At 33.1% G+C, this 26,960-nt stretch overlaps 1 protein-coding gene across 6 annotated transcripts in view; it reads right to left on the bottom strand.

The window, feature by feature from the left end:
- The window catches only part of LOC130449112 (tetraspanin-5), a 63,123-nt gene that overhangs the window by 29,980 nt on the left and 6,183 nt on the right, over positions 1–26,960 (bottom strand). For 2 of the 6 annotated variants that reach the window (XR_008910420.1, XR_008910422.1), the window contains exons 7-9: positions 15,126–15,176; positions 12,244–12,360; positions 8,812–9,023 (exon numbers count right to left, since the gene is read on the bottom strand). Coding sequence is in view for 2 of the 6 variants with exons in the window: in XM_056786795.1 (XP_056642773.1) it covers positions 8,955–9,023; positions 12,244–12,360; positions 15,126–15,176 (237 nt within the window). In the remaining 4 variants the exon portion in view is untranslated. Of the gene's footprint in view, positions 1–4,810; positions 4,856–7,220; positions 9,024–12,243; positions 12,361–15,125; positions 15,177–26,960 lie in introns of those variants that run through there. The other 4 variants (XR_008910423.1, XR_008910421.1, XM_056786795.1 and 1 more) reach the window with 4 other exon arrangements.

Raw genomic sequence — 26,960 nt, 5'->3', positions numbered from 1 at the left:
GTTAAAAAAAACATCATATACTAACGGGGTAATGTAGTTATAATTGAGAAACTTTGAGCTTGAAGAAATCAAAAAATAAGTAGATTGGGGTAAGAGGAGGATTTATAGAGTAAATTCTGGCAATTGTTATGCCGCACAGTGGTGCCAAAGCGAAAAACATTCGATTATCGAAAGCGCTGATTTCGATTATCTTTTTTATTCTCACACTATACAGAGTGTTTCAAAAAAACGCAATACCATCTCTAGGATAGATAGAAAACTGAAAAATATTTGGGGTTTGCTCAGTAAATAATTTTCGTTACATATTCACCAATATTGTATTGAAATTTTATACGAATATGTTTTGGAAGCTAATACATCCAATAAATTTGTTTTTATATCTGACTCTCATAGAGGGCGATAGTTACACGGTTCGTACCAAGTACTATTGAATATAACTTTTCCAATATTAGATTTATTAAGCACGATATCAAGTGAACTGAACATCATTTGATTTTACACCAAAAAGGTACTTTTGATAAAAATCTATACTGTGTACCGTTTTCGAAATATTTTGATTTCAACATTATGAAGTAATAACCGATGTTAGTATGAAGTATTAATGAATTAATACTAAATAACCATAAAATAGATATCTGTGCTCTATCGGAAACAAACAAATATAAAATAACAAATTCGGGAATTGGATTATCAATAAATGAAAAATTTATAACACACATAACTGACGTTAAGTACGTAAATAACAAAAAAGGCAACAAACCCTGATTTGCAGAAGAAGTAAAAATCATATGCAAAGAAAAAAGAGACGCATACTTAAAATATAGAAGCAACAAAATACCAGAAGAACACCTAAATTATATAGCAACAAGAAACAGGGTGAATGCAAGGATAAAAACCATCAAAGAGGAATACTGGGAAAGATTCACGAAAGACATCGAGCACGATTTTTATGAAAGTCAAAAAAGAGTGTGGAAACTATAACGATCAACTAAAAGACCGCTAAATGAATACATAAAGATTCACTCAATAAAAATGGAAGAATGCACAAAATACTTTAAAGATCCATACAATTCAAACGAAAATAATGCTCAAGACAAAACAGAAACAATAGGCTCAAATTGGGTAATAGCAAAAAACCGCGTGAAAAACACAATACGTGAACTGAAAAATCGAAAAGCAACAGGAGAAAACACGATCACAAACGAACAAATTAAATATGGAGGACCAAAGCTAATAAAGGAAATAACAAAAATTTTCAATAAAATCATTGAAGAAGAAAAGATACCTCTAGAGTGGAATAAAAGTTTGACTACATTAATATTTAAAAAAAGAGATAAGAACAAGTCATCAAACTATAGGGGAATATCACTACCAGATACAATATCGAAAATTTTCGCCAAAATCATAGCTGAAGAACTAAGAGCAACAATCCCAATATGCGAAGAACAGCAAGGTTTTAGAAAGAACAGATCAACAATAGATGCCATCTTTATAATTCGCCAATTAGTGGAAAAGTCAATAGAATACAACAACCCTATCTTCATGTGTTTCGTGGACCTAACAAAAGCATTCGATAAAATACGACTCAATGACATAGTATACTTACTTAAAGAAAAAAATGTATCTCCTAAAATAATAAGAATTGTAGAAGAACTCAATTACAACTACTCCACTAAAATAAAAGCTGAGGGAAAAGTATCTGAAGAAATAAAGGTGAACACAGGTATAAGGCAAGGAGACAGCTTAAGTCCATTTCTATTTAACCTGATTATGGACAAAATGATAGAAAAAGTAAAAGAACTACCAGGATACAAAATAGGAAACAGTAACATCACGATTCTATGCTACGCGGATAATGCGGTACTGATATGTAATAGCGAAGACAACCTACAAAGAATGTTACACATATTTAATAAAACTGCAAAAGAATACAATATGGCAATATCAACAGAGAAAACTGAATGTCTAACAGTATCTAAGGAACCATTAAGTGGTAAGCTGGAGATAGAAGGGACAATCATAAAGCAAGTAATGTCATCAAGATAGTTAGGAGTAGATGTAACAAGCCACCGCGATATTTACCAAGATACGATATACCTAGTAAGAAAAGCAGCAGCCACAACAGATGCGTTAAGGGACATAGTGTGGAGAAACAAACATATAGGAATAGAAACGAAAACAAGAATCTACAAAACATGTATAAGACCAATACTGACGTATGCCATAGAAACCAGAGCTGATACAAAGAAAACAAAACAAACACTAAGAACAACTGAGATGAAAACATTAAGATGCATAATAGGAAAGACTAGACGAGATATCCGGCAATGTAATATTCAAGATATAGTAAGATGGGGACAAGAGAGAAGAAGAAATTGGAATCAACACGTAACGAGAATGGAGGAGCACAGACTAGCAAAGATCATAAGAGATGGAAAACCCGAAGGGAAAAGATCAAGAGGAAGACCACAAAAAAGATGGCAAGATAGCTGGTTATCAGAATCACAAATAAGTTTAAACATCACCCAGTAAACTCAAGTCATTGGACTTAACGCAGGAATAAGAAGAAGAAGATATATTTTTTTATCTGAGTCGAATGATACCAACCTCAGATTTCTAAGTTAATCCATTATCCAGATTTTGAATTTTTTCTCTATTTGTCCATTCAGGTCAGTTACCAGGTAGCAGATTCGTTTTTAAACCATTACACACCAAAGCTCGTGGTGATAGTTTTAACGTTAGCTGAGAAAATACGGTAAGTTTGTTTTTCTTCGTTTTCATGTAATATTTCTTCTTGTTCTAATTCAATTATTTCAAAGATGGTTTGAGGTTTTTCCAAAGTCAAACTTTCAGTGATTAGCCCCATTGTTGAGCTTCACATCCCTGTTTCAAAACCTTTGTATAAAGTTTACATTGTTGGGATAACCGCAATTTCGGAAGTGTAAAAAGCCACGCACTCTTTATTTGCAGTGGTGTTTTCCTTATTTAGTACGAATAAAGGTCCTCTAACTTCCTACTTACGAGGAAAGTGATGTTTCATTTAGATACTAACTGATGCATGTTATTTCTTCCTCAGTTAACTGCTAAAGGAAAACGGCTTATCAACTTATGAGTGGCGGCCAATTAAAGACAGCTCACCGTTTGATACGTGTAGGATGGTCCATCCAAAAAGTAGCCTTCGATATAGATCATGAATTCACTTTGAGAGCAAGAAGAAGACCATTTGTGGTGATGGAATAGTACCAGGGAGTCTTGGACGTTTCAAACCTACGTTTACTTCCGAGAAAAACCTGTTGCTGGTGAACAAGGCCAGACAGTCACGGCAGAGTGTGCAATGAGCGCTGATGGCCTGCCTTTTTTCATCTAAGCAAGAAAGATAACTAGCCCAATCCTCATCAAAGGGGGCCCTATTGGTTGCAATATGATAACTTTTTCTCACTCTATATAACACTGTTTGTTCATAAATATACTTTTTTTCATTCACAGGCACAAGTTAACAATTAATGAAAAATATTCAATTTAAATTATAATACATACAAATTTGTACGATTTTTTCCAAATTTCTAAAAATGCCATAATATATATATATATATATATATATATATATATATATATATATATATATATATATATATATATATATATATATATATATATATATATATATATACTAATAGATCATGGGCGATAATTGTTGAAAGAAAACAAAATAATAGTAGAATGAAACCCAATAAAAATGAAAGGAAGAATAATTTACAGACGATCTAATGTAAAAATCAGTTTATCTCGATTTCTGGTAAAACTATGGAAAAAAGTTAACTAACAAAGTTGTAGGTAATAAAAAGATCTACAACTTTTGCGTTGAGACATATTCCACATAACCACAAACTTTATATGAAAAAGTGAAATAACCAGTTTTTAGTTTTTTATTTTCATCGGTTACAAAAAACATTTTCTTTTCACAAAATTTGGTGAAAAATAAAATGAATTAAAGTGTATTTAAGACATAAAAGTTTTCAGCAAAAAATGTTTTTTATAAAAGAACTAATAACCAAAAACTTTGTTATTTCAATTTTGAGGTTATTTGAAAAAAGTGTAAATTATATAAAAGTTCGAGATCTTTTATTACCTACAACTTTGCCATTTGATTTTTTTACATAGGACTTTCCGGAAATCGACATAAAACTTTTTTATCCTTATTTTTCCTTTCATTCTTATTATATTCTCCTTCTTTTTCCATTGGTTTCATGCTACTATAATTTTTTTCCACTTTATATATTTTTAAAGGCTTTTACCCTGATCTATAAAGTTAATTTACCTTACAAAAATAGTATTAAATAATGAAAGGTATTTATCAGAGATAATATAGGTTCACAAAAATCTATTATACACATCCGCAGAGACATTTACAATTATTAATAGTTAAAAATCAATATAATCAGATAATTTTAAACAGCATATCAGAAAAGTCTATAAGGTTAAGGTCGCTTGACATGGAACAAGACATCCTGCAAGAAATTACATGCAATGTCTTACAACATCAAAATATAACATACTGAATCTTGCATGTTGTTTCATGATATATAACTAAGTTTGAATTTCTGGAACCGTTGGCGATATTCATGTTTACACTACCACTACACCAACACTCACGATTACACTGTCTGACGCACGTTTCGATAACCAAGTTATCATCTTCAGAAACTTTGGAGTTTACCTTCAGTCGTCAGACAGTGTAATCGTGAGTGTTGGGTGTAGTGGTGGTATAAATAGTCTATTCATCATGATATACAAGACAATGCATCATGGCTACCACTAACCAAAACTACCTATTTTCTCTTCTGCTATCCCATACCTGCAAGATACTCTTTGTATACTTGAGAACAGTAAAAGAAAACAAAAAAAGTTAAGTTAAAAAAAGTGGTTCAGTATTCAGATTATCTGTTTTACATATGGATCATTATTAATAAAAAAATTACTAGAGGTAAGGAGAACCATCATATAAAATTTGAAATAGTACCCAGCTGTACCGTAGAAATCGCAGTTTAAAAACCCATCAGAATGGCAATTGTGCAAATACTGTATATGATATAAATATGAAGTAGAAATTGTAGTTTTATCGAGCACATTTTTTTACATACTATATTCTTCCCTCAATAGAAATCAAACATAACAACATAAGATCGATTTTAATCTTCACAAGAGCAACTAGAATAGAAACGTAATAATTTCTTTAAATTGACAGCAGTAATCGTAAAAAAAGATAACGATATAATTGACGTAACGTGAATACCAGCGCCCCTATTAAAAGTTGAATTTGACGTGAACTTTGTTTACTGTATTGTTTTAGCGAAATTTTGAATTGAACGGGTATTTATTAAAATGAATTTTTTTAAGAATTAATCTAACTTTTTATTTAATTTTACGTCGGTAAATACGAAAATCAATTATCAATTTGTAAACTTTTTTACATTTTATAATACCAAAAATGACAGGAAGATTACAAAGCGTATGTTACTATTTATTAGTGGTGGACCTTTTCAACCTCTTTTATCTATTCAGGAAGTATTATACTAAAATTAACATCTATTTAATATAAAGAAATAGAAATATAAAATATATGTAAAATAGGTATGTTGCGTTAAAAATGGAAGGAAAATAATCCAACTTTCCTAACACCACTCAGTAGAGAGACTGAGAAAAATTAGGATTACACATCTTAGTACATTATTGTCAAAACCATAAATTACGAACTGAAAAATAAGAAAATTCTTTTCCTTGGAAGTATCTTTTTATTGGTGATTCAAATATAAAATGGAACGAACGAACAAATTTTGCTAGCCAAAGAGCACGTTTTCTTCTAAAATATAGAAAAAATCGCCATAGCATATTTTCAAGACAACATTTGTAGATAACACCTAGTATATCGATATTTTTATCAAAAAAATTACGAACTCATTGACTACAAGGACCGTGAAGCCGGTCCTGTTCTATTATGGTTATGGAATTTAAAGTGAATGCGCCAGTTACCCATACGGCGACAGGTCTTTTGTATTAGTTTTTTATTAGCTTGTTTGCGTCATGTTATGGCCGTCTTTGTAGAATCAGTTTCTAGGAAGGCCTTTTCATTTGTTTTCATTCTAGATTCGAATTATCGAGAAATTCTTTTTGTAAAAATATAATATATAATAATTGGATGTTATAGTGAATGGTGAATTTAAGTATTAGTGGATAATTATCATAATTATCGAGCAAGTTTAGTGTTTAGTGCACAGTTTATTGTTTGTAGTGTAGGTGTTTTAAGTAAATAAGTAAGAAAGGTGTGTATAAATTTACCATACCTTGGAAAAGAGTTCAAATAAATTAGAAGAAAAACATTACAATAAAAAAAGAACAACTAAAAAAGTTAAATTTCTTTTTTAATTACCAATTGGTGAAATTCCGATCTTTGGAATATTAGTCAGAACGATTATTTCTATTACAAAGAAAGAAATTTTGATTTGATCCATCTGAATATTGTTGCTGACGTATTATTCTGATGGAAGATCTCCACCGTTTCTACTTTAGCTAATGTGCACCAGTTGGATTTTGGGATATCAAGTTAATATTTTTGGTGAATAGTTAGTCAGTAGTTAGTAACAGGACAGTATTGAAAATATCAAGTATTAACGTAAGCCAAAATTATTCACTACTTATTACATTCTTATAACGTCCCTACCAAACTTACACTGATGCTGTCATGGCACCATTGTCATTTAAAGCATTTTTTCACACACAGTGATAGTTCTCTTTACCTTTCCCAACATAGTAAAATTGCAACTTATAAACAATAGAAATGGCAAAACACCAAGAAAGTTACAAACTTATTGTATCCTGATCTAGAAATTTGAAAAAATCGTTTTTTTTACATATTTTCAAAGCTTAGACCCTTGAGAATATGTTTTAAAAAAATCAAATTGGAGTATTTTTAAAAAATTCGAAAAGGTCAAAAAAGGGACTAAAAAGCTGAAGTCAATGCGATAGCATAGCGACATCTTTACCGATAAAATTTTTTTTTGTTCCAGATCAGTACAAGGGCTGGAGTTATGTCAACCAGGGTGCACCGATTTTTTTGTAGTTATCACTTTACCAGCCTATAATTTATTGAAATTCTGATTGTTTTTACAATTTTTTATATTCTTAAAAAGTAAATATAATATAAAAAATGGATAGTGAGAACGTTTTTCTTTTTTTCACGTTAGTTTTAAAAATGCCTAAAATTTAGGCTTCTAAACCAGAATACCCCTTCAAAGCCAACTGTTGATAAATACATCTTGCATTACATTGCTCGTTGTCTTGCTATTTTTCAAGCATACCTTAAAAAATTATAGTTATTTACAATGTATTGTAATGAAAAGCAAAAATCTAATTTTTTTGTTCACTTCTAAAAACTTCTTCATGAGTAATTTTTATAATTTATTCAAAATTTTATTAAATCTTTTATAACCTAACCTAACCCTTTAGGTATATTAAATCCAACCAAATTATTTATTTTCTCTATTGCCTATTTATAAATGAAATTTTATACCAAATCAAATAATTTCACAATTTAATAAGCAATGAAGAATTATATCTAACATACTAAAAACATGCTAAAATCCTTAATCGAGTCATTAAGGGTTAGTTTGGTGAAACCAATTTATTTTTCAATTTTACCCCGAACAAAAACCAAGATGATTTTATTACTACTGGCCTCATCCACCATATTCCTCCAGTCATCACGATCCAACGCTCGGCGTCTCCACCCTTTTAAACCTAGCTGCTGAAGAACCTGTTTGATAATATCCAGTCATCGTTTGTGCGGTCAACTAGGCAGTCGCTGGCCCTTAAACTTCTGCTTTGTGCACCACCGCTCCTCAAACATATGCTCCAAGTGGCCTAGCCAACCGAGTCTGATCCTCTTGACTTCGTCTCCAGGCTGGGGTATTCACAGACGTTTGTACTGCTGCGTCACATGCTCTGCTCGCACACTTGTTCATATATTCGGCGTAAGATTTTTCACTCCCACGTGTTGAGTAGCCGTCCCTCGCGGCTGTTCAACACCCAGGTCTCGTTAGCGTATATGACAACCGGGCGGAGAATTATGCGATAGATTCGCTATTTCGTTCTCCAATTCAGTAAACGTGACTTTAGTAGTCGTTAGGGACTGAAGTATTCTCCATACCCCGCTTTCACACGTTCTCTTATTTCCATCGAGTTGTCATTATTTTGGGTCACTAGTGATCATAGGTATTTAAACGAGTGTACATTTTCGAGCCCACTTCGGAAGCCCCCGGAGGAGATCTTCTGCTCCTTGACATAACGATGTATTTTGTTTTGGACTCGTTAATGGTGACCCCCGCTCTCCAGGATTCTTCCTCTAGCTGCTCAAAGCTTTCCTTCGGTTCACATTCCCTTCGACTGCACTGTTCTGTTGAGCAGAGTTCCTCCTCTATTAACTTCGATATTTCTGATGATTCATTCTAGTGTCATGTTGAAGAGGGTACACTAGAGGGCGTCTCCTTGCCTGAGACCTCGTTCTATTTGGAATGCCAAAAAGACGCAGGGTGCTATAGAGGTAAGATCGATCAACACTGTCATAAACTTGTTTCATTTTATACTTCAAAATATCTTAGATAAAAAGATGTATAAGTGAATTATTCAAATAATTATTTACATTGATTTAAATTTTAAATTCAGAGTTAGGTAATAATTACTATCGATCCCTGAATAAATTTGCTGTTTTCCTGTAACATTGATTCTTAACATAAAATAATAACGCTGGATAAATACCTCTCACCCAATATATACAATAAATGGAAATATTATTGAATCCAATGAGACAGATTTCAGACAAAATCTATTTGATGAGCTGATGGCTCCCACGCTATCCTATACATCGTTCTGTACTAAACAGCAGTGGGAGTTCTTGATTGTCAATGCCATTTAGCTTTCTGAGCAAAAATGTCTGCTCGCAAATTCTGTGCAAAACATATACCCAAAATCTAAAAACAAAAAAAAATAAAAAACTTGGCACAAGATTTTATTTATTCGTAAGTAGAAATAAACAAATATATACATGCATAATGATCACTGAAATCGATAAAATGTAAAGAAGATTAGACAGTTTCCTTGACGTCAGTTATTATTTCTACTTACAAATAAAATGATGACAATGCAAACAATGTATAAGCAAGATATATTAGAAAAGTTATATTTAGAAAAACTACACAAAAAACACATGATTGAAAAATTTGCGACAGGATACCAAGCAGTAAGTTTTTCAAAATTCTGTATTCTTAAAACTTACTGAATATTATAGAAGAATTATATCGATAAAAATGTAGCTAACATGCAATGTCAAACTAACTTACAGATCATGCACTTAAATTTTCATAAACCCGCCTAAAAAGATTAATAAAAATGAGAAAAAAAATTAAATAGTTTCCATTGGTCTCTACATATATTATAGATACGAATAGATTATACAAACTGATTCAGAATTCAGCTTATGGTATTTTTAAAAATAAAGTTACTTCATCATAAAGTTACTTAAAAAAGGCTATATGATGAAAAATAAAACTCTTTAAATGAAATTGGGAAGCTTATTTTTTAAACCAAATGTACCTGGTTATAGATTGTTTGGGAAGTCGTTATGGCTTTCCAGCAACTCTGCACCTATACCTAGAAGATATTTTATACGAGACTGTACATCTCTGCTTCTAAAATATGGAGACTCCTCTAGAAGGCTATTTTCTAAGGTCTTTGTGTCCCACTTCCTAAGCTGTTAATAAAACTCCTTTTAGGTACTGAAGACTTTTAATGAACTGGGCAGGACATTCGCAGAGAAAATATTCTGCTGTTGCCATGACTTGTTCGCAGAATTTGCAGTTGTCGTCTTCTGTCATGCCTACCGTCTTAAGGTGATATTTGATGGAGTAGTAACCTATCAGAAGACCGACTACCATACTTCAGACTTCATAGCTGATATAATTACGAATCTCCAGTGAAACCCGTTCAGTTCGTTATTGATGTGGCATCTCAAAAGCACAAAGTAGGGCTGTGATCCTAGGTATAGTCATTCCTTTTTTTGGCAAGGCTATCTGATTCCTCATTGCCTGGTATAAGCTAGTGGCCTGGTAGCCACATTAGTGTTATTTTGTTTGTTAACTAGAGGTTTTGGAGTTTGTTGACACTTCCTCACTAGTTTCGACATGTACTCTATAGGTTTCAGGACGTATAAGGCTGCTTGGTTATCTTAGAGAATGTGAATGAGCTTTTTAGAGAGGTTTCTTTCCAAGCACTTCTGAGCACATTTGTTTGTTGCTAGAAACTCTACCTTGAAAATGATGAGTGATTTTCCTAGCGGTATGGGAAGCTTGCATTTTGATCCACAAATTCCCAATCCAGCTCCTGGCGTTAGCTTCGAACCATTTGTGTATCAGAGAGATATATTTTGAGCTTCGGGATAATATTTATTGACTCATGATTGATGGTCATTAATTACCACTTTGAATTAGATATCTATGTTCATCAAAGTGTGCATTTGGTCCATTGGTTTTTCACTGCTTTCTAGATATATCAGTTCTAGATTTCTTAGGTGACCTTTTAGATTTGCTGGCCTTAATTTCACTGTCTGGATTATTCAGTCACTCAATATAAAGTTGTTACTATCCTGTAATACCTGAATCTTGTTCAGTTTTTTGAGCCGTTACTTGTTCAGTTTTAGACCACCAAACAAGCGCCGCGTATGTGATCACAGGCTTGATGATTGTTTGGTATACCTAGTATACCATCTTAGGCTAAAGTCGTCCCCATATCGTGCCAACAAGCTTGCGACAAGTCCATATAGCCGCAGTGACAATATGGCTGATTATAGAATAAGTACTTTTGAAGGGACCATAAGATATTATGTTATCTTCTACCCCTTCCCATAAGAATATATGGTAGTTTTAGAAGGTAATGAGTCATATTTTTGATTACAATAAAATATATGTAGAATATTTTAGAAAATTTTCTAAATAACAGAAACCTTTGTCTTGACTGAATTGCTATTTTATACTCTGATCGTGAATTACCTTCAAATGCAGAAAACAGTCAAATAGAAGAAGGAAGGCAATTTAACAGGATAGTTGTAAGCATAACAGAAAAAAATATATAGAAACTAGAAAGTACATTACAACTCACAGCATACGTTTCTACGTTCGAGGTATTAGCTAAAACATTAACATTAACATTAACGTTGCAGTGGACTAAAGAATATAAATATTGAATGTATGAAAAGTGGGAGGGTGTTTTAAGAAATGATTAGTCAAAGTTTGAGGTTTTTGGGTCTAAGAAAAGAGTTCTGTGTGCAAATCAACTGTAAAACACGGCGGAGACTCAGTGATGGTTTGAGCATGTTTTGGAGAAAGGGGAGTTCTGGTAAAAATTATAGGGATTTTGAAGAAAGAAGGCTACTACAATATATTTAAGGAAAATTTATCTTCCAGCATGACGACAATCCCAAGCATTCCTCAAAGTTATGCAAAGAGTATTTGAAAGAATTGGAAAAGAAGAATGTACTGAAAGTTATTATCTGGCCGCTAAGCCTCAACCCGATTGAGTTGTGGGACAAATTGGACACGGAAGTCATAAAGCAGTGTCCTACTTCCATTTTTTGTCGAAATTGTAACAGAGATTGTCAAAATTGTTCAATGAAATAATAAAAGCAAAAGAGAATGACATCTATAAATCAAAAATTTAAATATATAATAATAATGGGCTGTAGTTTTATTATTACTATATTCTTATCTATATATAAGTATTAAAATCGATGGTATTGTTTTTATTTGTTGTGTATCACACAAACTGTACAGTAAGCAAAAACTTTTGACCGGTAGTGTACATCCTTAAATGTTGTAGGTACTGAAAACTTGTGATGTTCTAGCTGAAAATAAGTATTAAATTTTTACTAGGTTCCTAATACCAATTCAACTTTTATCATTTAAAAACAATTATTAATCATCAAAATTGCAGGTTTTTATAATAAAGTTGGGTTTTCTATAAAAAGTTTTGATCAAGATTGTAATGAATAGATTCCTCTAAACGATGAGTATAAAAATATACATCAATTCAGTTTGTGAGTATATTTTTATGATTTATGATAATAAATATGTATTTAAGTGCATGATTGTCAAGTTCTTTGAAGAAATGAAAATTAGAGATAAATAAGAATACACTTACGTGGCAAAACAACACAACAAAAATGCAAGAAGCTATTGAAATCATATTTTTTTCTGTCCAATCCTCTATTGCCTCAAGACAGCCCTGTTCGTTTATTATTTTGGATACATCAAAACTCTGTAATAGAGCAATCAAAGAACAAAAAAGCTTCCAACAAACATACAGCGCAAATGTGAGAACAATACATTTTTGCAAAATATCCAACAAATTTTAGATAAAATAAAGATAATAAAATTAGGCATTGGATATTCTGCAAGATTCGAAATTACCTAAGAATGCATACATAATAAAATAATATCAGTATAATAAATATAAAAGTGCATCAACACCGAATAATAATATTTCACGAAAGACTGTTTGAGAAGTACCTGTAGCACCATCGTTCCTACTTTAACAGCAGCTACAGGAACTAAATTACTCTCAATCCATTCTTCTCCTGCCCTTAGGCAACCTCTTTCGAAAATGTGTCTCTCTCCTGGCTGCATACAACACCAAATTTTTCAAACTGTCTATTATTTTTTCAGTTTACCTCATCCCCTGTGATTAATATTAAAATTGACAACGAAGCAAAAAATGACTGTACTCTAATGTGCTCTTCCTATTTATCCAGGGCAATTTCACTTCAAAAAAAGGCACATTTATCGGAACGACAAGTTTTGTGTCCATAAAGTAAAAAAATATTTAAGGTGTTTAGCAATTCAATCAATTAATATTTGGAAAGAAAGGACTGAAAATCATGTGTATCGAAAATAATTAGTTAAGGGGGTCATCTCTTGTGTTGGACACGAACACTCGATTGTTTTTTGATTTCATAAATTACTTTCTTAACATTTCTAGAATACGGTAGTAAAGTGATTTTCAAAAATTCGAATCGTTTTAAAGATACAGCAATTAAAAGAAGAAGCTGTTCGGAACGCTGAGTTGTGTCGGAGTTCGGCCTATTGTGTACAGTCGGCTTGATACCTGGCACCCTGTTATACACATTACATTTTATACAAGTTTCTACACGCTTAAAAACGAATTTCTATAACTATTAAATACACTGGCGAGCAAAAAATTGAAGTCACTTCAGAAATTACGAATAATTTTAGCGTCAATATTGATAAAAATTAGTAGGCGTTGAAGCAAATTCTTTCCGAGACTTGACAGCTATCATTTGATGTATTAGAGTACGACTTTGATGAAAAATGTGCCTTTGCGCTAATTGAACATTCACATTTCCCTTGCCTATTTTCCAGTTTACTGATTTAACAGGCCCATAATGCCTTTAGATCCGATTGCTGTGGCAAGAATTGTTGCGCTGTTACAAGATGGTCGGTGAAACTGCAAGAATTGTTGGTGCTAGTCTTTGTAGTGTGCAAAGGGTGTACCAGTGCTTTCTAGAGACTAGCCTGATAACTAAAAGACCAGGGTCTGGGCGAAAAAGAGTTATCACTCAACGAGATGACCATTTTTTGGTGTTCAGAAGTTTGAGGAATAGGACAGCTACTGCGGTTTCACTGCGAAATCAGTTAGAAGAAGTGAATGAACCGTTAGAAGAGCCAGGACCTAAGAGCTGAACAATCTGCTTTGAAAGTTTCAGGAGGGTCAGGAACGAATACTCTATGGACCTGGCATCGTTGATTGAAGGTAAGTTGAGATTTTAATAATTTTAAGCGGACTTGAAACTTTGAACGCGTTTGTGTTTTTTAAACTTTCCTTCATTGTATCTCAAAAACGGCTTTACCCAATGAGGTAGTAGGGTACACTTAGCACATGTAAACGTATGGAATGAACTATTATCAATAAAAAATTCTCAGATTTTCCCTCTTTATCTTGTTCAATGGATCTTACAAAAAAAAACTTAGCTGATCAGTTGATACTGTTTGGAATCATCAAAAGAAAAAAACATGAAGTTAGGATAACTAGCAAGTAAAGTGATTTACAAAAAAATGCCTGATAAATTGAAAGCACCTGGATATTGTTCAAACACAAAAAATATATTTTGATATAAAAATTGAAAATTACAATTTAAAAATTGATTATATCTTTTGTAAATGGTTCCATTTACTTTATCAATGGTTGCATACTTTACAAAATCCAACAAATAGGTACGTATATTCCCATCTCAACAATTCTTCCTATTTTTAAATTTTGTAGTACGAAAGATTTTTTGCCTTGTTTGCGAGAACGGTGCGTGGATGATCCGGAGGAATGCTGAACTGAAACAGATGTATGAACGAGCCAGATTTGGTGGCGTTCTGATCGACACCTGCACAGAGCTATTTCCTGAAAGTCGGCGACTGAGAGGAAGACCGCGCCTTCGCTGGTTGGAGGACGTTGAGGAGGAAATGATCCAGCTAGGGGTTCACGTTGGAGTCACCATGCTCACAGGCAGAAATGATTGGCAGTCGATTGTTGAGAATGTTCTTAAAGGACCGTAGCGCCGGTTGAAGAAGAAGAAGGCAAAAAAAGTTTCCTTAAGTTACTAAAGATACTGTTGTTCATACAATTTTCTTCAATTACTAAAGATACTGTTGTTCAGTTCTATTTTGAAATAAGGGAAGAAGAAAGGATATTTTGTTCAGTTGTTAGTTATTTTTGAACTGACATCTGATAACTCAAAAAAACTATCACATTCTTTTATATACAGGGAATGAGGTCAACAGAATAAATGAGTTCCATTTTGGTGTTAATCTGATAATACTATTACAGCTTTGGGTTAATTAAACATAATACCTGATGGAAGTGAATTTATTGAAGGAATCAAAGATATATTCAAACAACTATCAATGTAAATAATAAAGTTTTTAATAATGTTATCATTCAATCAAGGGCAGTTTTAATTTATAATAGTTGCAGTTATAAAAAAAATTTATAATTTAATTTCATAATATACTTACAAATCCGGGTTTTCTGACATCATATCCACATTGTTTATTTTTAATAATTTCCTGTAACATAAAGTGGATGTTGTCATACTTTTAGATCGTATAAGGATCTGCAGAATTATATACATTAATTTCTATATTACTTCGCTATGTACAATATGAACTCCATAATCATAACTAATTGGGAGAAAAACCTCGATTTTGTTATTGAGCATAACAAAACATTCTTATTTTTAGATCTAAAAATTTATACACACAATTCTTGGTCACCTTGTATGATCAAGAAGTATAAAAATTTCAGAATATTAAAATAGAAATCATAAAACAAATTGTACGTTTCGAAAATTTGAAAATATATACGTTTAAACTTGAAAAAACAAAATCGAAAAAGTCTTGGATGATGCTTAAATGTAGTAATTTTGACGACTTGTCATACATCTTTTGAAGCATCATTACTGATCACTTAAAATTGACTTAAAAGGAAATCTATAATTCGTCGGTCGGAAAAAGTTATGGAACATTTCGAAATGATACTTTTTGAATATTCAGATTCAGAGTTTTTGAAAATATTCAAATGTTATTTCACTTTAACTTTTTTTTATTTCTTTTTTAGTTATTGAATAATATTTAGATTATAGTTAAATTTATAGTGTATTACTAAAATTTAGGATGTCATTTGTAGTTTTTGAGTTAGCAGTTTTTTGTGAAATGTTCCAATAATGAATTAAACATTGCCTGAAAATCTGAGAACTAATTAAAATATTCCCAAATTAGCCAGTAATGGAAGTGAAAAACAATCAATTTAGAAATCTTATTGGTTTATTGAATGTTTACAAAATGAAAAGAAATCAGTTCAAATTCAAAAATAATAAGATTTCGTTATGCTCATATGATTCTCTCCATCCTCGATAATACTCGCGGTATACTCCTGGGATGATATTTAAGTCGCATAATGTATCAAATTGATACATTATGATATATTGATATATTTGGTCGCTGATGGTATATATTTCTTAGATGTTGTTCAACATTTGCCGAACCACTGCCTTTCGTTCTGTTACGCACTTCATCATAGCATCCAGATCATGAGGGCCGTTATAAAAAATCAAGTATAGAGAAGTCGCCTGCATGAAGATTTTTGTGATATCATTCCATACAACACGATCACCGTAATTATTAACTGTAAAGTTTCTATCAAACTGCGTTATTAGGTCCTAAAATCAAGAATATCACTCAAGTCTAATTCGTGTACATCATATGGAGTCCAATCTTTTTGGTACATTGTATTACTGATTTCCATTGTCTTGGCACAAAAATGGATCCATTTTTCAGTATTCGTGTCTTCTCCTATTCAATAGTACTACACACGCTGTTACCTTCATTTTGGGTGTGTCCAACAACTAAGTATTTGTGTGTGTTCCAACTTCATCGCAACCTTTTCCTCCTAACTCATACCATAGGTAGCAATAGACAGCTTTTGATACAACATCAAATACGGTCCAGTTGTACATATTTAGTCTTCTTTTATAAAAAAAAAGAAGAAATCGTGTCTGCATGGTGACTGTATGTCATAACAACAAATTATCTTGTTAGCATCATTTCTGTATGATTCGATACCTGCTTTCTTTTCCAAACTGCACAAGTTACTTTCTTTTAAATGTGTCTCATAATTGTACATCAGTTGTAACTTATCATCGCCTACACTGATCCTTCTTGGACTTGTGAAATGCAATATTCAACTTGTTGTGTTCATGTGTTCAAGGGTTCCTTGCTGATGATAGGCTTACTATTCTGTTGGTACCATTCCTTGTACTGTCGATACATCATAGTCAAATTTAAATCACCATTAAGATATTCTTCTCTAAAACTTGCCCGTAGTAATGAAACTATTTTCTTGAATAAGAATTTATGTGATTTCTTGCACAACGACGTATATAAGGGGGGGGGGTTTAGGGGGTTTAAACCCCCCCCCCCCCCCATAGAACCGTCCATGCATACAATTATTATCATCATTCTTCTACGTAAACAATTATTCAATCTAAAAACTAGACTTAAAGTAAACAAACTTATTTTGAATGCACTTATGTATCAGCAACATTGGAGAAAAATTTGTACGGCGGTTGCTGACCAATAAGGTGGCTGCATGTCTTCCACTCCGCGTTTGATTTCTGCAACGTGGGTACGTGGGAGTGGGACGTCAACAACAGTCTTAAGTCTTGTGTACTGAATCACTAGAGTAGTTGTGCGACTTATGTGTATTGTTTTTCTTTATTTTGTTTATATTGTGCAAACTGAGTAAACTTTTTAGTGCTGCGAAGTTTTTTGAACTTGCAAAGTTTGTGGTGATCGCGATAAAGTAGCTGTGCGACATACGTGTGGTGTTTTTCTTCATTTTGTTTATACATATTGTGCAAATTTAGTAAACTTTTGAGTGCTGCGTAATTTTTTAAGCTTGGAAACTCTGTGCTAAGTATCTATACTTATTTAATAATGTAATTGCTGTTACGTTAAAACTAACTTAAAAATCAACATAAAAAAGAATTAATGCGCTAAGCAGATGGCAAAACTCACTAAAGTTACATAATAGAGGTGGTGGCATTATATATAGCTGCCTATATGATTTCATCTATGGATGAAAAAAGTATTTAATTGAGTACACTTGTAAACGTTATATTTATTAGTCACTTCACATAATACTGATCTCCGAGTTATAAGTTATAATACATAGTATAGTTATAAATGTGTGATTTAATATATAAAAAAGTTCATGTTTACCTGTATTTACTTAGGTTTAAAAATGACGTTTTTGCTTAAGTTCGGCGCTCGATTTGCTAGAGTCTGCTTTTTCTTTTTTTCATTGGTAAAATGCTGATCAGACACAAAGTCTTTATAAAAAAGGAGTGTGCATATGTATTTTGTATTTATTTACGTATTACAAATTCAACATATGTGGATCGGCCGATCAGCATAACTTATTATCAGCTAGCTATAAATGTTTCTATGTAAAATTAAAATCATATATATTTTTATGTAGTCATATTTCTCAAGTTTTGTTACGCCCGCGCCGCCAAAAACATTCTCTTCCTACGGTGTACTAGTGGTTGAAATAGTCATGTATTTCATTGCTAATTTGCCCAGTCGAGGGTACTGATTTTTATAGACTTGTCATTCCTGAATATAAGAACTACATTCCTGATCAATCCTACGTTACATACAGTAAAGGAAGCAGCATAATAAAAATATGTCAGCTGCTAACCAAATGTGGAGATCGATGAGGTCATAAGCAGAGCCGCCCTTTCAAGAAGTGTACAAGATAACAATAATTGTTACATGTGTAGTCGGTCCATTTGCCTGAAATGTCACTGTGTCACTACCTCTATAGCTATAAGGTGCCTAAGTCTAGCACCGGTCCTTTTATAATTCAAGCTATTTTATTATTAGAAAACACGTAACTTTCTACGCATTTACACGAGAAATTGTTTTATATTTTAGTGAAACGTACTTCACAGCAGTCGCTTTTGGCATTTTTTCCAAAGAATGTGAAAACCAACGACGAATCGAACTCGCAAAACAATGAAAGTACACCCAGTGTGCGTATGGATATCAATACAGATGCTTCAATTCCCTCCAGCTCTAAGAACAAAGATGAAACAGGCCACAGTAAGTTATTTTAATTTTAATCTCACACCCATCTATAACGTATTTTTCTTTTTAGATAGCCTGGATTCTGTTATAATGGAAGACGAGTACGATATTGGCAAATATGTGTCAAAAGCTCCAAAAAATGATAATGAAAAATTAAAAGCTTTGAAAGAAACCTGGACTCCTCCTGAGACTTTTAAGTTTCCCGTCACTGGTAACAGAAATCTTTGTTTTCAACGTCATTGGACCCAAAAGAACCCATGGTTAGCTTATTCAAATATAGCACAAGGGGCACTAAGAAAATGTGCGTTTTGTTTGGACAGACCGAAGGTGGTCGCGGTGATCAAAAACTTGGAAGTTTTGTCACAAAGACATTTAATAACTGGAAAAAAGCTCTGGAGAAGATCGAACAACATCGAAATACAAATTACCATAAATATGCTGTTGAACGGGCAAGCAATTTCGCAAGTGTTATGGAAGGTCAATCCCGTGATGTTACAGAATCATTTAATGCGCAAAATAAAATCATTGCCGAAGAAAACAGACAGAGGCTATGTGCCATAATAGACACAATCTTATTTTGCGGACGTCAAGAGTTGCCTTTGAGGGGAAATCAAGACTCTGGTGAAATTGGCATTATAGATCCGTTAAATAATGATGGAAATTTTCGCGCACTACTTCGTTTTCGAGCACGATCTGGTGATAAAGTTCTTAAAAAGCACTTACTTACTCAAAGTACTCATACTAGGGCTATGTACACATCGTCCGTTATTCAAAATGAAATAATTGAATTATGTGGAAGTGCTATTCAAGAGGAACTAATAGGTAGAGTCAAACAATCAGGTTTCTTTGCTGTACTTGCCGACGAAACTCAGGATGTGTCACATCATGAACAGCTGTCACTTTGCCTTCGCTATGTTGACTGCTCTTCTGGAAAGGCTCTTGAATTTGTTCATGTTAGTGACGCTACAGCTGCAGCTTTAGCTTCGACGATCATGCAAAGGCTAAAATCATTCGGATTAGATTTGAAGAATTTAGTTGGTCAGGGCTATGATGGAACCGCTGTGATGAGCGGACGGTTGAAAGGCGTAAAAACCATAATTGCGAATAAATATCCCCGAGCACAGTTCATACACTGTGCAGCTCATACTTTGAACTTAGTTTTGGCTCATTCTTGCCAGATCCCTACAATCAGAAACTGTATCGGGACTATTAAAAGCATAATTAACTTCTTTAGACAATCAGCACTCCGAGAGGGGCTTCTAAAAAAAACTGCGGACGAGATTGGAGCACCTCATTCAACCCTTATCTCGCTTTGTGAGACACGCTGGACGGAGAAACACACAGCCGTTGAAATGTTTCCCGTGGTACTTGCTACACTTCAAGCTCTCCAAGAGTCGGAAAGGGAAGTAGCAACCCAAGCTTACCAGTTGCAAGTCGCAATGGAAAATAGCCAGTTTATAGTGTCAATGATAGTTTTAAAGAAAATTTTCTCTTATACATCAAATTTGAACCGTGTCCTGCAAAAAGTCAATATTGACTTAGCTAATACTTGCAATTATGTTACAACAATTAATACCAATTGGCACAACCTGTTGCGTTCGCTCTCATATTCTTTAGATATTATAATAGAAAGGTACTAACGGCAACGTTGCTTTTCCGAACAGCAGCTAAAAACTATAAGGTGTGCTTAGCAGAGAGAACAGAGACAGACACAGAAAGAACCACATGTTTAAGTTTAATTCAATAAAATATATCGTTACTCTGCATTTACAAAGTTTATTATTCATAATTATTGTAATATTTCATAGAATAGTGTTTCTTTATGAATAAATGTGAAAGTTGGTCAAGTTGTATATGTTGCATTCGCATCCTGAATGAACTAGTGTAAACTCCTGTAAACGAGAAGCTCAATAAAGCTGCGAGCATCGTAATACACATAAATTTGGTCCTTCGAGCCGGATGTGTGTGTGTGATCAACAGTTTGGCCTTTCAAGACAGGAAGAGGGGAGATAAATGAGTGAGTCAGTTCCATTTACATTCATTCCTTTTGAGTTTGTAAAAGTAGAATTTCTCGTAATTTCTAGTGAAATTAATATTCTATTTCATTTCATTAATATCATACAAATTAATTTTATGTGTTTTTCTTTACAATCGATTACATCAGAAAAAACTGTACCGCTCTTTTCTACTATTCCCGATTTCAACGTTGAGATCGTATTGGTTGAACAATAATATTGTTCGTTCTAACATACATTCGTCTATCTATCGTGTAGATAAACATTTTTCATAATTCAAATAAAATATGTAATCACCTACCGTCGTAGGTTAACAAAGTTAACAAAAATATTTTTTATTTCATATATAATCACCTACAGTTGTAGGTAATAAGACAAAAAAAAAACATAACATTCCTATCCTCATTTGGATATTTGCCGGCGTTGCTTTCGACGCAAAAAAGGGTCGACCATTCAGTGGCGTACCGATTATATTATTAATTTCACATTTACTTTCCTTTAATTTTAATTAATTGTTAAAAATGGCTAACGAGACCGGTCGAAATGACCAAGAACAAGAATTTCAATTAATGATTTCTCGTTTAGTTTCTCGCCGCGGCCAATTAAAAGGTCAACTAACGCGGTTTAAAAAATTTGTTGCTGATTCAAACAATAATTCAAAAATCACAGAAATTTCCACTCGTATGCAAAGAATGGAACTCATCTTTGATGAATTTAACAAGGTTCAAACCGAAATTGAGCAATATGATGAATCCGAACAAAATTTCTCCGAGCGAGTCACCTTTGAAGATGATTATTATGAAACGGTAGCAAAGGCAAAGGAATTCGTCGGTCAATTTGGCAATCAGTCTCAAAATTCGTTTTTTATACCTCAACAAAATAACTCAAATTTTAATATTCAATCTTCTCACATAGAAACATTCAATGTTAAATTGCCACCTTTGTCTCTGCCCGAATTTGACGGCAGTTATGATAAATGGTTAACATTTTACGATGCATTTTCGGCTCTCATCCATAATAATCCTAATTTAGGTAACATACAAAAGTTTTACTATCTCCAAACAACGTTAAAAAAAGAAGCAATAAAAATTATAGACTCTCTGGAGGTAACAGATTCGAATTATCCTGTGGCTTGGGAGTTATTAAAGGAGAGATATCAAAATAAAAAATTTATAATAAAAAACCACATAAAACAAATCTTTGATTTGCCAAATGTAAATAGAGACTCCTTTGAATCTCTACGATTTTTTGTAGACAATTTACAAAAGCACTATCGAGCTTTGCGTAATTTAAAAGAGCCAGTAGAACAATGGAGTACAATTTTAATTCATCTATTATTATCTAAATTAGATGCAAATTCTAGGAAAGATTGGGAGATTGAAACTAAAGACGTCGTGTCACCAACTTCAGAAACATTCATTCAATTTTTGATCGATAGGTGTAAACTACTCGAATCTATCGACAATAAATATCTGAACAAACCCTCTTCTTCAAATTATCAGAATACATATCACAAATCTGCTACAACAAAGATACAGAGTAATATTTCTACAAGGCTCCTAGCTTGTATTTTTTGCAAGGGAGATCACGTAATTTATTATTGCAATGAATTTTTAAAACTTTCTATTTCAGATCGTATCAATACAATACGTAAACTTAAAGCTTGCACTAATTGCCTTCGACTAGGACATAAAGTTTCGAATTGTCAAGGAAGTTCATGCAGAATTTGTGATAAAAAACATAATAGTTTACTGCATTTATCTATTACTAATAAAAACTCACATCAAAATTGCGACATTACTGATAAACATATTTCCAACAATAAAGCGCACGCCTCTGTTAATAGTTCTTCACAGAACTTGCCAATCAAGTCTGATGAAAAACGAGTCGAAAGAAATGATAGTAAACAAAGTGTTGTTGCTTGTGCTCAAAATATTTTAACTTTAACTGCTTACGATAACGATTCATTTGTTTTACTTACAACCGCACTTTTAAAAATTGAAAATAAAGACGGCGAATCCATGATTTGTCGAGCGCTTTTAGATGCCGGTTCTCAGTCAAATTTCATGAGTCAGGAATTATTTGAAAGATTGAATATTCAAGGGACAGATGTTCATATAAAGGTTATAGGAATAAACGGCAATATAAGTTTTATTAATAATGTTATTAAAACACGAATTAAATCTATAAACTCCAATTATAATGTTAATTTACAATTTTTGGTATCCAATCAGATAACGACTGACACACCCCACATGGACTTTGATACGTCTCATCTCAAAATTCCTAATAATATTGATTTGGCAGATCCACAATTTAATGAATCCAGTAAAGTTGATATACTTTTGGGTGCCGGTATTTTTTATCGCTTATTATTACCCGGTCAAATTTCTCTAGGAAAGGGTCGTCCTATTCTACAAAACACAGAACTCGGTTGGATTGTAGCAGGTACAATCAGTTTTCCGAATATAGATAATAGAAATTTTTCTGTGTGTAACTTGTCAAGGTCAATGAACAATCTTGAAAATGGATTAGAGAAATTTTGGCTGATAGAAGAAATTCCGTCTTTGAAAAATAACTATACCGAGGAAGAAAATGAAGTAGAGAGTCATTTTCAACAGACTTATAGTCGTGATAATTATGGTAACTTTATTGTCCGCTTACCTTTTAGGGACAATCTAGAGCATTTGGGCGAATCATATGATATCGCAGTCAATAGATTTCAATCCTTGGAAAGAAAACTCGGTAAAAATCCTACATTGAAAGAAAATTATAGTAGTTTTATAAATGAATATATTAACTTAGGACATATGTGTGAATTAAATAATTTTAATTTCAATTTACAGCCAAGCTTTTTCTTACCTCACCACGCTGTAATAAAAGAGTCCTCAATGACCACGCGACTTCGTGTTGTTTTTGACGCCTCCAGTAAATCCACTTCGGGTTTAAGTTTAAACGATATATTAAAAACAGGACCTTGCATCCAGGATACGTTATTCTTTATCTTATTACGTTTTCGATTATTTCCGATTGTAGTTTCCGCGGACATCGCGAAGATGTATCGATGCGTTAAAATACATGAAAACGATACAAAGTTTCAATTAATACTCTGGCGCAATAATATTACAGATCCTTTGAAAATTTACAAGTTACTCACGGTAACATATGGGATGAGCCCTGCCTCTTTTTTAGCTATTCGTTGCTTAAAACAGTTAGCTCTTGATAATGAAATCAATCATCCTGAGGCTGCTCAATCTATTTTAAAGGATTTTTACATGGACGACTACTTAGTCTCCGTAAAGGATATTAAATCTGCATGTTTTTTAATAAAAGATGTATATAATATTTTACTGTCGGGCGGATTCCGTTTACGCCAATGGTCTTCAAATAATGAGCAAATTTTGAATTTTGTTTCACAATTAGATCCCTCTACTAAAACAGATTATATTATTAAGGACGAACAAAGTTGCAGTAAAACTTTAGGTACGGTCTGGAACTCTTCAGAGGATATTTTAAAATATGTTACAAATCCCGAATCTGGTCCAGATCACTACAAGATCTTCACAAAGAGACGAATTTTATCCGTTATCAGTCAAATCTTTGATATTCTAGGTCTTATAGGTCCTGTTATTACGCGCGCAAAATTATTTATGCAAAAATTGTGGAGTTTAAAAATAGGTTGGGATGATCCAGTACCCGACAATTTTCTAATTTCGTGGCTACAGTTTTACAATAGTTTGAAATTAATTGAAAAATTAAAAATTTCACGACATATTTTAATAACAGATTTCATATCCATAGAAATGCATGTCTTTACCGACGCTTCTCAGTACGCTTATGGTACTGCAATTTATTTCAGGTCCATGAATGCATTGGACACGGTAAATGTAAATCTAGTTTGTTCCAAATCTAGAGTTGCTCCTTTGAAAGTAATTTCTATCCCTCGATTAGAGCTTTGTGCCGCATTGTTAGGTGTTGAATTAGCGCACACAGTAATTAAGGCAACAGAAAATGAAATTAAAATTGATAAAATATTTTACTGGTGTGATTCGACCATTGTGTTGGCTTGGATATCATCGGAATCCAGTAAACTCAAAACGTTCGTCGCAAATCGCGTATCAAAGATACAGACCTTTTCCCATAGTCACCAGTGGCGTTACATACCAACGGATTTGAATCCAGCTGACTACATATCTCGAGGTATCCACCCAGGACAAATACAAGAATTAGATTCGTGGTTCTTTGGTCCTAAATTCCTTTTAAGTAGCAATCAATATTGGCCTAATAACATTGAAGCTCAATCAAATATCGATTTACCTGAATTGAAACAGCTGCCCAACAAAATATTGTTAACCAAAGAATGTGTTACATTTGACGTCTTTTATAAATATTCTTCGTTTAATAAATGTATTCGTATAATCGCCTACCTTTTGCGATTTAAAAATAACTTAAAGGTTGAGCCCAAGCAGAGAGATTTAAATAAGCTTAAAATTTCCGAATTAGACGAAGCTAAAATAATTTTAATTAAACATTTTCAACGCAAACATTTTGCTATTGAAATTAAAGATTTATTAAGACACAAACAAGTTTCAAAAAAGAGTAAACTCTTCCGCTTGAGTGTTTTTCTCGACGAGAGGGGTATAATAAGAGTCGGGGGAAGATTGAAAAATACTAATTTAAATTTTGACAATAAACATCCAATTATTCTGCCTGCAAAATGCCACTTAACATCTCTTATTGTGAGACATTTTCATTTTAAATACTTGCATGCCGGACCACAAACTCTATTATCTGTTATTAGACAAAATTATTGGCCTATGCAAGGTCGAAATTCAGTTAGAGGAATTTTAAGAAAATGCGTTATTTGTTTTAAAGTATCACCTTCTGCAGGCCTTCAAAAAATGGGTGATCTACCGTCAACCCGAGTACAACCTTCTAGAATATTTTCTGTACTTGGAGTAGACTATACGGGTCCATTCTTAATTAAAAATAGTTTTTTGCGAAATACCAAATCGATAAAGGCATGGATATGTATTTTTATATGTTTTGCTTCTAAGGCCATACATATCGAACTGGTAACTGAACTATCAACTAATAGTTTCTTGAATGCGTTTAAAAGGCTAATCGCTCGCAGAGGTTTTCCTTCGGAAATCTATTCGGACAATGGGTCCAATTTTGTCGGTGCGTCCAATCTTATAAACGAAATCAAAGATGACGTATTCCAAAATTTTCTAATTGACAATCGCATTATTTGGCATTTCATACCACCGCGATCTCCACATCATGGCGGATTGTGGGAAAGCGCTGTACGACTCACAAAATATCATTTAAAGCGAGTTTTACAGAACACTCTTCTATCTTACGAGAATTTCTATTCTTTATTGGTTCAAATTGAATCTATAGTAAACTCACGCCCTCTGACTCCGCTTAGTGAAGATCCAGACGACTCGGAAGTTTTAACACCTGGACATTTTATAATTGGTGATCCTCTAACTTCCTTACCAGAAAACTCATTAGACGTTAAACATTCTAGGTTAAGTTGTCGCTATAAACAATTGCGAGCTTTATTTGAACAGTTTTGGAGGTGCTGGTCTCGCAGTTATTTACAGACTCTTCAAGAACGCCCCAAATGGCAAGTTGCAAATGACATTTATAAGGTCGGTCAATGCATTGTGTTACATGATGATACTGTTCCATTAGCCTGGAAGATTGGAAGAATAATGAACGTGCATCCTGGTGCTGATGGGCACATTCGAGTGGTAACTGTTAAAGTGAAAAACGCTATATTTAAACGTCCTGTCACTAAAATCAGTGTTTTGCCTATTTATGATCAATCCTAATGCAGTGATTATTATATATAAACTGATTTATGACTTATTAATTTGTAGAATATTAGATTAAGATTTTTTTCAATGTAATGCATATTCGAACATTTCAATGTATGTTTAATCAGGTTGAGTCTCGTAGCCGACAAAGTCAAGGTTTATAATTAATCGATATTTTAGTTAAGTTGTTATATGTTTGTAAATTTTGGTTTCATTTTATTTTTCTTGAAACTACGAGATTTCAAGGGAGGCCGCTATGTTGCGTTCGCTCTCATATTCTTTAGATATTATAATAGAAAGGTACTAACGGCAACGTTGCTTTTCCGAACAGCAGCTAAAAACTATAAGGTGTGCTTAGCAGA

Source organism: Diorhabda sublineata, chromosome 9 (assembly GCF_026230105.1).
Source record: "Diorhabda sublineata isolate icDioSubl1.1 chromosome 9, icDioSubl1.1, whole genome shotgun sequence".
In the NCBI taxonomy this organism is placed as follows: Eukaryota; Metazoa; Arthropoda; class Insecta; order Coleoptera; family Chrysomelidae; genus Diorhabda; species Diorhabda sublineata.
Note: the sequence above shows the minus strand (reverse complement) of the source record. Positions and strands in the feature narration are given on the sequence as shown.